Source organism: Mycteria americana, chromosome 3 (genome assembly GCF_035582795.1).
Source record: "Mycteria americana isolate JAX WOST 10 ecotype Jacksonville Zoo and Gardens chromosome 3, USCA_MyAme_1.0, whole genome shotgun sequence".
Classification (NCBI taxonomy): Eukaryota; Metazoa; Chordata; class Aves; order Ciconiiformes; family Ciconiidae; genus Mycteria; species Mycteria americana.
This window is the reverse complement of record NC_134367.1, coordinates 38,236,800-38,253,428: the sequence shown is the minus strand read 5'-3', so window position 1 is coordinate 38,253,428 and position 16,629 is coordinate 38,236,800. Positions and strand designations below refer to the sequence as shown.

Here is a 16,629-nt window from a genome sequence, read left to right as displayed (position 1 = left end):
CTCCCCTGGATGACAGACAGTACTCCAAATGGCAACACTAAAGAATAAACATTCCCCTTACTGGCTGATGAAAATGTCTGCATATGAAGTTAATAATTAAACCAGAATAATAGAAGCACACTGTATTAAATCTGAAGTGCCCCCATCCTTGGATTTCTTAAGACACTGCCAAACACAGCTGGCCAGTATTTATTAGCTGATGAGAGATTAGCCAGTGCAGCTTCAGATGGTTTCCAAAGTGAAATTGATTGTCCTAATTATTTATTTAGCCAAATAGTACCTATCAATATTTATGAGTGACAGGAAAGTAATGCAGACTTACTTTTAAATAAATTAGAGAAGCACTAATATAGAGTAGTCACATAATACAGAAATAACCTGCTCAACCTTTACTTAGGGTTCCCAAACCACTTCCCCAGACTGAGTAGTCTGTACAGACAGAGAAAGGAAAATAGGCAGACCTGTAGAACAGTGTACTTTTCCATTATATGTAAGTAATATAATATAAAATACCAGTTTAAACTGAACAAAATAGTGTAATCCATATGAGCTCATGGTCATTTCATTTAATAAATTAATTTCAGTCCAAAATGCAACCTAAATTGCTGTGTCTTATATCCCCTTTGCACACAGTGCATTTCAGCAGGAGATGTGATGAAGCAGGGGGAAAGGATCAAACAACAGCCAAGTTTGCTGCCTGCAGACCCCCAGCCCGTGGGCACATTGAGGCTCAACAGGCACTGACTGTAAACACAATAACCAAGATGTGTGTGTGGGGTGGAAGTCATCTCAATGACTTCTTGAAATTTGAACATTCTTAAGATGCGTTCATGCTTCTGGGAATGTTGCTGAAACTGATATTGTTATCAAAAATTTAGTAGAACAGAATGTTAATGACTCTCTTATGTTTAAACCTTCTCAATAGTTGCTGATTATTCTTTCCACACTTGATAAATTTTTCGCATCTCTTCCAATACATGAACTGAGGAGCATCAGCTGAGAGGAGAAAGGGGCAGGCTGAAGCTAAATAAAAGAAAATGTTTCTTTGCACAACAGGTCATTCAGCTGCAGAAGTCCCTTCTGCAATATGTTGAGCGTGCTAAAGCACAAGTGAGCTTGGCCATGCTGAGCCAAGCCAAGGGTCTATATGGTGCAGTACCCTGTCTCCAGCAGGGTCTCCAGCCTGAAAAAGCAGTCAGATCCAATATGGCTGTTCTTACCTTCTTACACAACCCTTCCCCAGGTCCTGAGTCCTTTTATGTGGATGCTTTCATTGAAAATATCTCCAAAGGAGACTTTAGTATGATCTCCTGTATAGCTGTCGTGGTTTAGCTTCAGTCGGCGACTAAGCACCACACAGCCACTCACTCACCCTCCCTGCCTGGTGGGGTGGGGGAGAGAATCAGAAAGGGACAAAGTAAGAAAACTTGTGAGTTGAGATAAGAACAGTTTAATAATTGAGGAAAAAATAGTAATAAACTGAGATGAAAAGGAAAACAATGAGAGAGAGAGAGACAAACGAAACCCAGGAAAAAAAACAAGTGATGCAACCGCTCACCACCCACCGACCGATGCCCAGCCAGTCCCCGAGCAGCGATCGCTGCCCCCTGGCCAACTCCCCCCAGTTTCTATACTGAGCATGATGCCATATGGTATGGAATAGCCCTTTGGCCAGTTTGGATCAACTATCCTGGCTGTGCCCCCTCCCAGCTTCTTGTGCACCTGGCAGAGCATGGGAAGCTGAAAAGTCCTTGACCAGTGTAAACACCACTTAGCAACAACTAAAACATGAGTGTGATATCAACATTATTCTCATCCTAAATCCAAAACACAGCACTATACCAGCTACTAGGAAGAAAATTAACTCTATCCCAGCCAAAACCAGGACAATGTCCAAGTCATCACAAATCACCCAGATGTCTTTATTAAATCCAGCAACTGCAACTAAGTCATTTCCTTCTTCAAGAAATTAAAAGTAAGATGCATGCAGAAAGTGGGAAAGAGCTTGGAGCCACTGATAAATGCCCTCTACAAAGACAAAAAAACTGATCACAGAAAAGAACAGATCATAACACAAGCTATGTTATACCTTTAGCTACTAAAGAGGTGGAAAATCACATCAAGATCCCTGCCAATGTGCTGAAGAGAAGCCCAGGAGGTAAAATGGCCTGTCAATTTGGGGTGATGAGAAGATGGAGGTGCGTCAGTCAGAGAGCAAAGCCAAGAGGATTTGCTGCACAGTCTCAGAGCGTTCATGAATCCTGCCCGGCAGCCAGACCTCGGTACTCTGGAAAAACATAAAATAGAAAAACAAAACAAAAAAGTCAACAAAGAGAGAACATGTCAACACAACTAGGCTTCTTGGAGAATAGTTCTTCCTTAATCTGCTTAAGAAGACCTGAAACTGCTACTTTGCTTCTCTGCACGATTAAAGTTTGCCCTGTGAAACAGTTATTGCTTGACCACCTGCGATAAATGGTTGCAAACATTATGACCACAGGCATGTCAGATTTCTGAAACCAAGGACAAACCCTCTCTCACCCTGGATTTCATAGCCAAGACTTGTTATCATTCTCCAGCAACAGCCAACACAACAGATTTTTTTAATAATATTTGTCTGATTTAAACTTTGCACAACATATGCTCAATCCTTCAGTCCTGAGAGAGGGTGGAAGAGGAATATTCCAGATGCTATGGTTTAGCCCCCATTGAACTGAGAAAAAAATCATCTCTTATTTATTTTTTGGGATCTGGCTTGAAACCTTGGCTATGTTAAATCAATGAAAACACTGCCGTTGGCTTGAGAGAGGTTAGCGTCTATGAATATACTATTCAAAGCTGGGGTTGGGGAAAAAGGCTGTAAAATACAGACAGCAAGGAGCTCTGCAGTATAACTGGACCTGGCGTTCCTAGAAAAAAGAAGTGCGTGTTTGCCAGCCTCATAGGGTCCATGAGACCAGGGTTCGCCAAGGTGCTTAGACCTCGCTCCATACAGCAGCCCAGAGCTGGATCTCAGCCCTCCTCCTCCCAGCCCCTGGCTCTCTCTTGCCCTTCCTGCACCATCTCTCACCCAGCCTGTAGCACTGCCACCATCCCAAATGTATGGCCCTCGTTCAAGGGAAAGGGCACAAGATTTCACCCCCCACATCCCTCTGGTAAATCAGTATATTTTCCTCTAGCCTCCTTCCTGGAAATTATTGCCCAGGAATCATGTCAAATTGCTGAAATTTCCAGTTCTTCCTTCACCCTCCTATGAAAACAGACAAAAAAAACCAAACCAAAAAGCTTGAGGCCAATGCCCAGGATGGAAAATGTCAGACCAAATGGTTAGAATTTAACAAAATTATTGGTGCCTAACAACAGGACCTCGTAAGAGAGAGTACTAAGGAGCCTCACACACCACTAAAGTGTGCCCAGGTTTGAGCTGCACTGGAAAAGTCATTTTGAATTGCCAGCACTATGCAATGGCTTGCAATGCAAAGGAAGAAAGACTGTCATTTCTGCACGTGAAACTGCTCTATCGGGATAACCTCCATTTGGCAGGGGGCAGCCATGAAACGCCTGACCTTGCCAGAAATTTGGTGACATAACTGGAGCCAAGTTCAAAGACTCTTCCAGGAGAGAAGGGGAATATCAGCTGCATCAGGTACCTTGGCTTGGATCAAGCCTTTATTGACCACACATCAAAATCTCCTGCTGAGATTTACAGAGGCTGCTGAATTGATTCATTGCCGGCTGACGGGAGTATGACACCCTTCGGTCCCGCAAACTCCTTCAGCACTCCTGACTTGTGTGCTTGGTGGTATTTTGGCATAAACTGGGAGGCAACTGGGATCTGGGCAAAGATCTGAGCAGTTTTCACACCTGCTGAGTGTGGTGAATGATGGCGTTTCCCCATTTCTCTTTTGCCTTCACACATGCACGCAGAGAAAGAGTACTGCCTTTGTTTCACCTGAATGTCTTTTATACCATTATCTGCACTTTAAAACACATTCAGGTGAAACAAAGAATGCAAAGCCTACATAAGAGACTATAGAATACATCTCCCGTGTAATGGATGCATCCAGACTGCATAAAATATATCCTGCCATCAAGTCTTTTCAGCATTCTTAGAAATTTTAAAGAGGCATCTGTGCAACAAAAGAATAACAAATACAGCCTATTTTATTACATAGCAGAAAATAACAAACTTCTAGACACACGTAAGTCAGTAGCAGAGAGGATTTTTTTTTTTAAAGAAGCAGCTTTTCACTTTAAAAATTCAGGATAAAAAGTTCTTTAGAGTATCAACATGCTTTGTGATCTCAGATTAAGAAAAATGTTCTCTTCTGGGCAATTATTGATAAATATCCATTTTGGCACTCACTTCTGCAGCTACCCAGCCTACCTAGTCAGCTTCACCCATTTTGATGGTGGAAAGGGCTTGTTTCTACATGGAAATGTCTCTTCTCACTCCAGACCTGAGTCAGAGGTTGACCTCTGAGCCAGTTTGAACACCCCAATTCCTGGCAGCCCAGAAAGAAGTGAGGATGTAAAGGACTCAGAGACCCACCATGATCCTCTCTTGGTCATGATTTGCCCAGATCAGTCAGGCATGAAACCAAGTTCAGTGCACAAATGACTCCTCCAACGCAACCAGTCGTGCCCTCTGAGGTCTCAGATGCCCCGAGGCCCAGATTTGCTTGCAGCACTTTGCTTTCCAGAGCTGTCCTCCTCCTCCTCCCCAGCTCTGGGATGCCATAACTTACCTCCTCAGAAGGGGGGAGCAAGGATGGAGAGGAGTGGTGGCGTGCCACAACCAAAGCCCATGCTGGAAGGACACCTTTGGTGAGCATTGCACCCAAAGGGAAAAGCCCAGGCTGTGAGGGGCAGGGAAGCTCTGTTTGCTGGTACTGTCAGCCCCTGCCCCTGCCGGAGCCGGAGCTGGGGTGGGGGGAGAGGCAGCGAACGCTGCCTGGAAGTGTTTTCATTTGCTGTCGGAGAGTAACAGGCCGGCTGCTGCCGAGGATAGAACATCATCTGCCACTTGGAAAGAATTAATGTGCGGTAAGATGCAAGCTCTGGATGCAAACCTGCGGCGCCTGACCTCGCGCCAAGGCAGAGCCTGGGCTCCATGGGTTATAGGCACGTCTGCGTGGACAGAACGACGATAGGTGAGCTGCTGGCTGCAGTCGGTGTGGCAGTCCCTATGGCCCTGTGTTTTCCTAGCTAATATTTAGTTGAGAGGCCTCCAAGGAAAACCCATGGGACGCTGGTGCTGGTGATTCAATAAGTGTCATTCTTCCCTCTGACTCAGTGCGCAACCATTTCCCATAAATGGGGTTAACAAGTACTCGATGGCTGCAGAGATTTGTCTTTTAGGCCAGACATAAAAAACAGAAGTCCTGAACAGTAGTGTGAAAAACATTTGTAACTACAGCAAAGTAAAGGGATTTTCCTAGCTCAGTATAAACAAATGGGTTCACTTCTGCACATTTTGTTAAAGCAGTATCAGGTCCATTTTCCATTGAGAGCATGCCAGCTTTAGAGCAAAACTAGTCCTGGTTTAGGGTGAAAATGACTTTTTTATTATGTACGAACAAGGTGATATTTTCGTCTGGGTTTTGTCCTGCTGTGAGGGATGTGAGGTTAGGCAGCGAAGAGGAGCCGTCGCACCCAGCGCACGAAGGAAGCGATGGTGAGGGGGAAGGACCACCGCGGCGGGGCTCCATCCAGTGGGTGCCTTAGCCTAGGGTGTACCAGCCAGATGTTTTAAACCATGCCCCGGCAAACGCCACCAGTGCCTCCAGCTGCCACCAAGCTGAGCAGTGGTCTGGAGCCAGCGTGCCGAGCCAGCGTGCCGAGGTCCCCGGCAGCCGGGGACGTGCACAGCCGCACTGGGCTGTCCCGGCAGAGCTGTGCTTCGCTGGCACTAAGCAGAGGTAACGTGCAGCCCTGGAGTTTCACTATTGTTAAGGATGCAGATTCTTCCTGCTGGCAAAAAAATACATAGTTATAAGGCAGGGTTTAGTGTAAGAAAAGTAATTTGGGGTCTATCTAAATCAGAAAGTTATAGTGAAGACATCTCATAAAAACCAAGTTAAAGGCAAGTACAAGCCACACTGTGCAGTGCTGGCCGGGACTCAGGCACTCACTCACCGCACCGCACACGGGGGAACAGTCATTTACATCGGTTCCACTACTCAGGTCATGTAAGTGAAATAGGTACCTCGTATGGCACAAAACTACAGAGCCAGAGAGGTGTGGAAGTTTCTGAAGGTGGTAGAAGGTGGCGTGGGGAGGTGGGCTGTCGGCCACGAGCAGCAGAGGAGCTCTCCACTGAGGGGGTTAATCACAGCAGCAGTCGCTGCTGTCAGGAGAGGAGGGACAAGGACACTCCCTACACCTGCCCAAACCAAGTAACTGCAGGAACTTATTGCTGTAACCCTGAGGTTCCATACCCTTCCCTCCCGTTTCTCTGCTCTTGCCGTGTCCCATGTACAATTTCAGTATAAGCTCTTCAGAAGCACAGCTCATCATTTCACTTTTACTGCCATGTGTGGCTATGGCTATTACTGTATGTTTAAGGATCCTTAAACATGCAATGATAAGAAAATGGACAGCTAATGCATATCTATCAGAAGCCAGAACTTGTCCCAGTCCCATATGACAGATGAAGGACCTGGTGCTCTGACTGAAGGGATGCTGTGACATAACTCACTCTGCACCACAGCATTGGTAATACTCTGTGCTGGTTTTGGCTGGGATAGAGTTAATTTTCTTCATAGTAGCTAGTATGGGGCTATGTTTGGGATTTGTGCTGAAAACAGGGTTGATAACACAGGGGTGTTTTAGTTATTGCTGAGCAGTGCTTACACACAGTCAAGGTCTTTTCTGCTTCTCACCCCACCCCACCAGCGAGTAGGCTGGGGGTGCACAAGGAGTTGGGAGGGGACACAGCTGGGACAGCTGACCCCAGCTGACCAAAGGGCTATTCCATACCATATGGCGTCATGCTCAGCGTATAAAGCTGGGGGAAGAAGAAGGAAGAGGGGGATGTTCGGAGCGATGGCATTTTATCTTCCTAAGTAACCATTACGTGTGATGGAGCCCTGCTTTCCTGGAGATGGCTGAACACCTGCCTGCCCATGGGAAGTAGTGAATGGATTCCTTGCTTTGCTTTGCTTGTGTGCACAGCTTTTGCTTTACCTATTAAACTGTTCTTATCTGAACCCATGAGTTTTCTGACTTTTACTCTTCTGATTCTCTCCCCCATCCCACCAGGAGGAGTGAGCGGGTGGCTGTGTGGGGCTTAGTTGCCAGCTGGGGTTAAACCACAACATACTCACTTCTAGTAATGTGCTAGCAGGCTACACAAAAACATGACTGTTACCCACTGTCCACTGGACTTCACATGGCATAGAAACAACAGCCCTGGAGAGATGCAAACTCTCCAGCCAAGTGTGGTACCAGTCAAAATCAGTGCAGGTGCCCAGTGCCTCTGGAAAGCCGGTTCTTTGTTTTCTCCTTGTAACCTGAAAACCACCATTCCCTTCTGCTAATCTCACATTGTACAGCAGCTTAGAAACCCTCACTGGTTTTTTTTTGAAAGGTTTAGAGGTTCCTTTATTTCTGTTCTCACTTCTTGCGAAGGGAGCCTTGGATAGCCGCACTGGGGAGTTTGAAAGGAACTGGTCTGCTCAGAGAGGCTAAATTATTTGGTCACAGGCAGTCATTAGAAGTCGTTGTTCATCACAATTATTTCTTCCTGTTGGGCTTTATTTAATTGCTATTTGATTTCACCCTTGGGTGAGCTCAAAGGCATTTTAAAGAGACTGGGGAAAAAAATCTCACTTGCAAGAAGCCGTTGTTCCTCCCACAGGGAATATTTAGGCTGGGGTGCAGTTCAAGGTTAAGACATCTAAATTTAAGTGCCTTCTTGTGAAGTAGGTGCCTGAAATCCCGTTAGAGATGGAGCTTGGAGGGTGACTCAGCTTACTGTAAGCATCCTGCAGGAGCTCATTGCCTAGCTTAACCAGTGCTGTACAGAGCGGGGCTGTTGATTGTAGCGCAACTGGGAGGTTAAGTTTAATCAGAGCGCTACAGCCTTTTCCATGTATTTCACAGATGATACCTAAATACCTCTTCTGTTCTCTCCCACTTCTGCCTGCGCTGACGGCCGCTGCCCCTCGGGTAGAGCTGCAACCATGTACACACACGAATGGTGTTGCAGTCCCCACAGAACAGTGTTGCGATCCCCACACGTTTTTAGGAAGGGCAGTTTTTGCTGAAGGCGTGAATGCTTCACCGGGTAATGCAGATTGCTTCTGGACAGAGACATACTAATGAGGAGCTGCTGATAGGTCTCCCCCTTCTGTGCCTGGTGTTTCTCTTCCAACAAAACTGTGAGAGCCGTCGAAGGTGAATGTCTAATTTCCCTGTGAAGTATTAAACAAGGACCCACATCCAAACATTTACACTAATGAGCACGTTCTCAGAATTTCCTGATTAAAACTTTATTTTTTTTCTAATCGCATGCTCAAAATGCTCCAGGATGCAACTGAAAATAGAGCAGGGATTCAAATGAGAGAGATGGGGGGCTATGGAGACCCTTTGGAAATAAACAGCTTGAGAGAGAGCGATGCCGAGAGCCGTCCTCCCTCCCGTTTTGCTGAACTCCACCTCTCCCATTACGCCGTGTGGCAGCGGGGCTCTGAGGAGCAATGGCAGCTCTGGGCTGAGCCCCGTGAGACTGCTCCACCGTGGAGCCGCAGGCAGGGATGCTGGGCAGGTGCCCCTGCATCCTTTGGCACTGGCAAACGCTGTACGAGTCCTTTGTCCCAGCTGGGCTTCAAACTCGTCCCTCCACCCCTCCACAAAGTGCAGCCCCAGGGACAGGGGTGCAGTCGGCACTTCCTCGGATGGAGATTTTTAATATCAGGTGACTGTCTGGACTGGGTTCATAAATGTACCTTCGTACATCCAAAACCATTTCATTAGATTTCAGGCTCATCAGACCCAGAATTAAAGCTTAGTTTTATAGGAATGTTTGGTTGTTACAGGTTTAACTAAGCAGTAGTGGTATCTTTGGGTAGATTTACAAGCAAACACATGAAGCACTTCTATAGTTGAAGACGTTAATGAAATCCGAGGTGCTGGCAAGAAGCATAAGCACAATGAAATCATCGGGGAAAGAAAGGACATTTCTGGAGTATCGCTCTGACAGCAGTAAAATGCCCATAAATGTAATCAAAGTTTAGCAGCCTGTTGTTTCCCAGATCGCACATGCAAATGCCACTGAAGCTCGCAGTCTGCAGGTAGGCTTCGTACCCATTCCTCCCAGCTGTGGCAAGGCAGAGCCCCAGAAACTGGGACCCCGTAAAGTAACCCCACGTGCATTGCATGCAGAGGGTCCACTTTCGACCAGCCTCATAAATAACTGGCAGAGGAACGTATTTACGAGCAAGAGGAACATACAAAAAGTGCTGCAGCAGCTGCGTGCGTGTAGATAAAACAGTGACAACCAGGCAAATAGCCGTTACCTTTGACATTTGGCTCCATAAGGACCTTCCTAAATAGCCAATAGCTCCGCTTTAACTAAAAACTGCAAACAAGGCTGCGTGCTGACGAAATCTGCCTGTAAAGGATATTTATTTAGTTTATGCCTCAGGTAAATTGCGCAACGTCCCTCATTGTATTCTAGTAATTAAGCCAGCATGGTTATGACATTTCCATTTTGCAACACCGAAGTCATGATTGTTTAATAGGAAGTAATGGGATATTTTACTTTGCAACACAACGTTGCCAACGCTGATTTTATAACACACTTACTTCAGGTATTATTTTCTTGTTTAGCAAAGGGGAAGAAATGGACTGAATTTGGCTTGAAATCTGCATTGGCTCCTTAATTTTGAAAAACGCCTAGGAGAGACTCAGCAGAGATTCCCAGTCCGTTTCTGCTTGTGACGCTACACAAACATGGATCTCAATCCAGAACTGACAACCTCACAGTTATCACTAAAACACTGACTGTCTCAGCCTTGCAGCAGCTCCTCAGAACACCAGCCCAGCCAGATGTTTTGATTTAACCCTCGGTACCCAAAACAGTGCCAACTTCACAAAACGTCTACTGACACCAACAAGCTCCTTTCACTTAAAAACAGAAATGAAACAAAAGTTAATGGGTTTGTTACCTACACAATCCCTTATCAAAATTAAATACAATAAATAGTCCCCCGATTTCAGAAAGCCCACTAGGGTAGTGAGTCTATGTCCTAACTCATGAAGACCAGGTGTGTACATGTGCAACGAATTTGGCTGTGATAAACACCTCCCAAAAAGCAGCTCTGGAGGTGACACTTGCAGCATCCCTCCCACTGACAGGCAGGCTCCAAATCCTGGCTCCTCCTTTGGGACCCAGAACAGGGGACGGGGGATGAAGGACAGGGAATGGGGACAGGGGACGAAACATGCTCCACTTCCATCATACCGGCAGCATTTAAACCCACAGGGACATCTCCCACAGCAAACCTACCTTTTATTGACTATATTCACTTAGGGTAGGATTAGAAAAATCAGTGAGTAAGTTAGTAAGATGACAGATTTCCCTGATGGCAACGACAGCACTAAGGCATCACGGGAGCTGGTCTGACTCTGTGACTGTTCAGCACATACTGAAACCACAGTAAGCTTCCTTAAACCATCGAGCACCCAAGCTCTGCTGCTGTTGACTTTCCTGTTGATGCAGAATTATAGATCTCTCCTGCTGCCTACAGTTATTGTAACTTTCTCTTTTAAACATGCAGAAAAGAAAGAGTCATAACTCTTTTTGCGAAAATCTAAGTTACAACGCTCACAATGCCACTACAACCTTTAGCATAATTTTTGTAACATCATCATGAAGTCTGATGGATAGATAGTGGATGACTTCGGAAAGGAAAAGGTAATCAGGATACTGATCATGACATGTTTAAAACATATACTTGATATTTCTTCAACAACTTGAACCTGGAGCTGAAAATCATAAATGTGTCATGAGAGTCCCCAGCTCAGTATTATTTTCTGATGATATCTGTAAATGAAAGATAAAGTATGTTTTATTACCATGTGAGTACAATCTTCTAAAATGCCCCAGCTCAATAATAAATTACAGGTTATTTTTGTAGGTAAGGAATTGCATGAACATGTAGAAATCTCAGGAAAAAAATGTTTCCAGAATAAATAATGTTTTGCAACTATTCATTTAGCTATACAATGTTTTCCAATTTTTTTTTCATTAAAATCATGTCTAAACTACATTTTTAGACAATACCAGTTATATGCTGCTGTTCCTACAGAGTTAATTCTAAAATGCAGATTTTAATGATTTGAAAAAATATACACCTTTCTTTTAGTTAAACCTGCAAGAAATAAAATATAGACCAAAATTTTTTATTTTATAGGCTTTGGGGCGAGGGGGAGGCTTCAGCAGGAGAAACTGTACTTACATTATGAATAAAGTGATTTAGTGATTTTTCTATTGGGAAAAAGCCAATTAGTGCATCATTAAAATTTCATGGAGGAAATCATGCTATGTCACAAGTTACTTTGCAAAAGAAAAACTGACTAAGAAATGCAGCGTAAGCTGTGTGAGCCATATGGCTACACCCGGTGCGATGCATCATGACCCCAGTTCATTAGAGAACAGAAGCAGATGGTAAAGTCCTTCCACATACAAAAGAATTTAGCGCATGTGTAACACCCCTTAAATCATAAGGGTCATAGTATATGGGTCATATGAAACATGCTTATGTCATGCTTATGACCTCAGCACGTTTCACAGAATAGGACTTTTCAGCAGCTTCACGTCCAGCGGGGGTAGGTAGGTGCTGGCGGTGCATGAGAAACGTGGGTGGCCATGGAGAGGTTAAGGCCTGGGAACAGCTTTTTTTTTTGTTTTCAGCAGAGCTATTTGGGCCTCGTGACTCACTTAAGGACTATTTTACGGCTTGATGGTCTTCCACATTTCTTAAGTATATTCTACATTAAACGTGAACTAAAATAGACAGAGAAGCAACTTACCATAGAAATGGTGAGGGCTGCAAGCTGAAAGTAGAAGACAAGTAGTATTTTTAATCATTTCAAATCCTGCCTACAGCTCTGGAGTTTACCTGAGTTCAAGCTAAAATGAGGCTCGCAAACCATCGCTGAGGAATAAAAAACCTTGCAGAAAAAAAGCCTTCCACATGGGCTTTTTTAACATTTCCACAGGGACCAGCTTCTCAGGTGTGAATTCAGGGCCTGGGAAGGGGCCATAGCAACAGCCCCTTACAAATGAAATTGTGGGAAGGGTATAGATAGGCACCACAAGTTCTGGGGAGAGAGATGAGAAGGCAGAGGCAGGAACCTCAGGTAAGAAGATGCCCATGAGGACAGGAACATGTTGGGCAACCAAGAGCTGGAGAGGGTGGGGATGCGCTCAGAAATCTTCGGCTGGGCTGGTTTCACGGTGAGGGCACTGTGGACTGTCATGTCAGACTGAGATTAAATGAGACTTAATTAACAGTTGCTTGTTGCTGAACAGAACACAACTGCCCTACAAAGCCATAGTTTCATTCAAACGTACATCAAGAGCTGAGATTAATGTTTCCTATAGCTAAAATCAGTGCTGTTGTTTGCCTTGATTATTTTCACACAGCTTAGGAAAAGCAAGATAGCATGGTGTCCAGAATGAGACTGGGGACAATCACTGAAGAACTAGGTCTTTAAACATGTTGCTATATCTTGTTGCATTTTTACACATTCTTTTAGCACTTCTTCACTACACTGATCAATGTGTTACAGTAATGTCCTTATTGGTTACAAAAATCATATCCACCAATATGACAATGACACAATAACCAAGACAACAAGATATAGTTACAGTCAGCCTTGGGTCTCATAACTAATTAAAAATAATTAATCAGGCACTACAGACATTCTGACTTGGGAAAAAAAAAACAAACCCAAGTTTGTTATTCTTGCCATCCAGTTCAGAGGTACCCAGACGATGATGAAAGGAATGAAGTACAATCCACTAGCTGTCTCCGCCAAATATTAGTCCAAAGTGTCCTCAAAAGGAAGAAAAATGGTCTTGTGCTGTTGAATGGCCTGGGAGGGAAAGAAGCCAGAGCTGCCTGAGAGCATCTTGTATCTTCTGCAGGATGTTCGTTGCAGCCCCAGGTGACTTGCTCTCTGGGTATTCATAAATTGCTCATTTTATGGAGTTTTATTGAAATATGAGCCTGCAGCTCCTTCAGGGAACCCATTGTTCTGCTGTTTCTGAGGCTCTATCAGGAATGAAATCTGACCACTGGTCTCCTCACACCAGACTGTGTGTCCATGTTATGTCCAATGCAACTGCAATGAAAGGAATTTTGTTGATAGGACGAGAGGAAATGGTCTCAAGTTGCGCCAGGGGAGGTTTAGACTGGATATTAGGAAATTTTACTTCACCGAGAGGGTTATCAAGCATTGGAACAGGCTGCCCAGGGAAGTGGTTGAGTCGCCATCCCTGGAGGTATTTAAAGGACGTTTGGATGAGGTGCTTAGGGACATGGTGTAGTGGTGGTCTTGGTAGTGTTAGGTTTACTGTTGGACTCGATGATCTTAAAGGTCTTTTCCAACCTATGCGATTCTGTGATTCTGTGATTCTGTGAAAGAGCGCAGCAGAGTTGTGGGGTCTGAGTTAAGGCTTTGGGAGAGGTGTGTGTCATTGTGGGGGAGTGAGAGGGGCTCTCGTATTTCCCAGCAGATAACTGGGGTCCATGGGGCAAAAGAGCAATTTGTTCTTGCATTTGAAAGCCTTCAGCAGGGAGTAATGGCATGTGTGTGCAAATAAATACACACTTCATGTTGCTGTTGTGATCCCAGGAAAGAGGGAAAGGTGAGTTCTGCAGCTGATGCATTCTTTGTTCACGTCCAAGACAAAGTGAATGGGAATTTAATCTCCAGGTACTTCTCTCAGAAGTGATCAAAGAAGTAATTGAATTAAGCAGACAAACAGCAACGACAACCCTCTAAGCCCAAACTTGATCAAAGAGCAAGTGCTGATAATGCATGACCTGCAATAAAACTGATTAGGCTGTTGAATGGGAGGAAATTGGTCTTTTTTTTGTTGTTGTTATATTGACCAGATCCTCTAAATCTATTAATTTCTTAGACCTGTGCTTGGGTAACACTTAGAGCACCACAGGACCTATTCTTCAAGAAATAACCTCAGTAAAGCCACAGATGCAACACATGCAGAGATAAATGAAACAGGAATCGGAGCCACACAAGCAGGCTGTGTTTCTTCTGTCAAAAGTGAGGTGAAAATCATTAACTAGTTCTGAGAGCGAAACTTAAGCAGAAAGCCCAAGGGGGCGGGTAGGGAAAGAGGAGTTCTTTCTAGGCTCGTTCCCCTCACACCGCAGAGATAGGAGAGCAGCAGCGTAGTGCTGCCTTTTTCAGCTGGCTGAAGACCTGTCCCAGCTAGTTTGCTCTGTTTTTCATTTGGGAACGATTTAGTTTTGATCCTTTGCTTTCCTTTCCTGGTACCTCCTAATTACCACCGAATATGAGCTGTGATCGGTGTAATCTCCACGTAGGGGTTTGACAGAAACACGCAGGTGACAACCTGAAGACAGTCACCAGACTGAAGCAATCGTCATTCCACTCCTGCTTGCCCGTGGTCCTTTAGTAGCCCTCAGGAGTCCTGCAAACAATATCCAAACTACACAAATGCCGTGTCACTTTTCTTTCCTGTTTACATGAAAGTATACATTTGTACGGATAAACTTAGATCAGCTGATTACTGTGGGACTGACTTCCAGCCAGAGGGAGGGAACATCTGGAGGATAATAATTTTAGCCTCAGCTGCCTTCACTGGGAATGGGAAGAGGCTTTAATGCACTCTTCCAAAAGGCAGAGGACAGAAATTAGCTTTGTTTTGCAGGCATCGGCTTTCTAAGCAGCGTGTGCTGCAAGCAGCTCTGCAAGACCACGGACAAACAAAAATCTGAGCAGAAGTAGTTGGATGCTGAAGGGCAGAGCGAGGGTCTGGAGTGTACAGCAGAGCAATATAGAAACGCGGGAGAACTGCTCAGTGCACGCTAACGCCGGCCGGGTAGTGCATCCGCTCTCTCTTCTTCCCACTAAACTTTCAGAGGAGCACTTGCAAAAAAATGGGGTTTCTTTGCCGTCAGAGCGAAGGATTTTCAAAAGTTCCCCAGGGAGACGGGAATAAAGGTGTCACTGGCTTTCAGCAGAGTTTCCTCTAAGTTTTTGAAATCCCAGCCTGCTTGCCTCCCGTACTCACTTGACCTTTATGACTGCAGCATCTGAGCACTTCACCATCTTTCACGCATTAATCTTCCCAGCACCTCTGCTAAGCAGCCCAGCTGTAACAGCTCTGGTTTATAGCAAGTGGTGAGCGGCAGTACAGAGACCAAAGGCTAGAGCCACAAAAAGACTCAGGCATTGTGTTGCCCAGCACTATGCAATGTAACGTGGCTCTGGCAGCACGTGCAGCCCGAGGCCAGATGCTTTTACAATGTACGGGGAGGCTCAGGGGTGTGCAGGGACAAGCGACCCTCCTTCCAGTGCCGCACAGGGACTGCAACACACGGGGCAGCAGAAGGCACGTCACCACACCGGGAGGGTTCAAGGACATCTGAGGGATGTGAAGGCTCATCCCCAGTGTCACACAAACCTTTCCGTACACATAGCGAAGTCCTTCTGAAGCCATCTCAACTCCTCATGGCTCCGTTTTGTTAGAAAACTCCCTCCAGATGCCATTCCTTGGGCGACCAGACAATTTCTCATTTCTGACCTAATTTGCTTCATCACTGATTTTTTTCTACTATCAGCACTGCCATTTAACCTAAATAGTTCTTTATTCTCCCTATGATTTCACATCATTATTTTTTTGTGAAGGTCCTGCTTTCTTTGTATCATTAAGCCAAACAAGTCACTCTCAGTCTCCATGTGGAAGATAGAGTTCCCACTGCCTTGATCACCCTTAGAGCCTTTCACCACATCTGTTCCAGTTTATCTTTTATTAAAACACATCTGATCAGAGCTGGAAACAGTTTTCTAAACAAAATCATACATAAAGCCTTGCACGGTTGTGCTAATGCTCCCCATCTTTCCTGGGAAGAGGTTGTCTGTCTCATCCTAAGACATGACCACATCTTTTTAGCCCACATTTTGTCTGCAGCTGGTAGCTCTCCGGCAGCTGGGCTCAGGGGCTGCGACTGCTCAAGAGGTGCAAGGAGTCTGGCCTGCCTCACGCCTCGCTTCGTGTTGTATGTTTAGCAGTCCCATGATCAGCATCTACTTCATACTTAACTTTTGGGGCTTTACCCACTGGGGTCTCTTGTGAAAAGTGTCCATGGGCACCATGGGAAGGAATGGGAGGGAAAGCCACCCCCCTCTCTTTTGACTAGCTTGCCTATCACCAGGAGCCCAAAATAGTGAAGAGTCTCAAACCTGACTCCCCCAAGTCTGAGGCTTTTGCTTACAGGTGCCCTTCCTTTCTAAAGGCACAAAAGATTTTCTGAAGGCTTGGGGACATCAGAGCTACTTTGCTGCTCCATGAGACCCCATCCCCTCTTCTCTGACCTCGCTTGCTAAGGAACGTGCTGGGAGGGA

General features: G+C 45.2%; 1 protein-coding gene across 2 annotated transcripts in view; it reads right to left on the bottom strand.

Annotated features, from left to right (window-relative positions):
* Positions 1–1,973: 1,973 nt before the first annotated feature.
* Positions 1,974–16,629, bottom strand: part of BCKDHB (branched chain keto acid dehydrogenase E1 subunit beta) — a 166,062-nt gene continuing 151,406 nt past the window's right edge. Inside the window, exon 10 of one of the 2 annotated variants that reach the window (XM_075498254.1) lies at positions 1,974–2,287. In XM_075498254.1, the coding sequence (XP_075354369.1) occupies positions 2,204–2,287 (84 nt within the window). In that variant the 3' untranslated portion in view covers positions 1,974–2,203. The remainder of the gene's footprint in view (positions 2,288–16,629) is intronic. The other variant, XM_075498253.1, reaches the window with a different exon arrangement.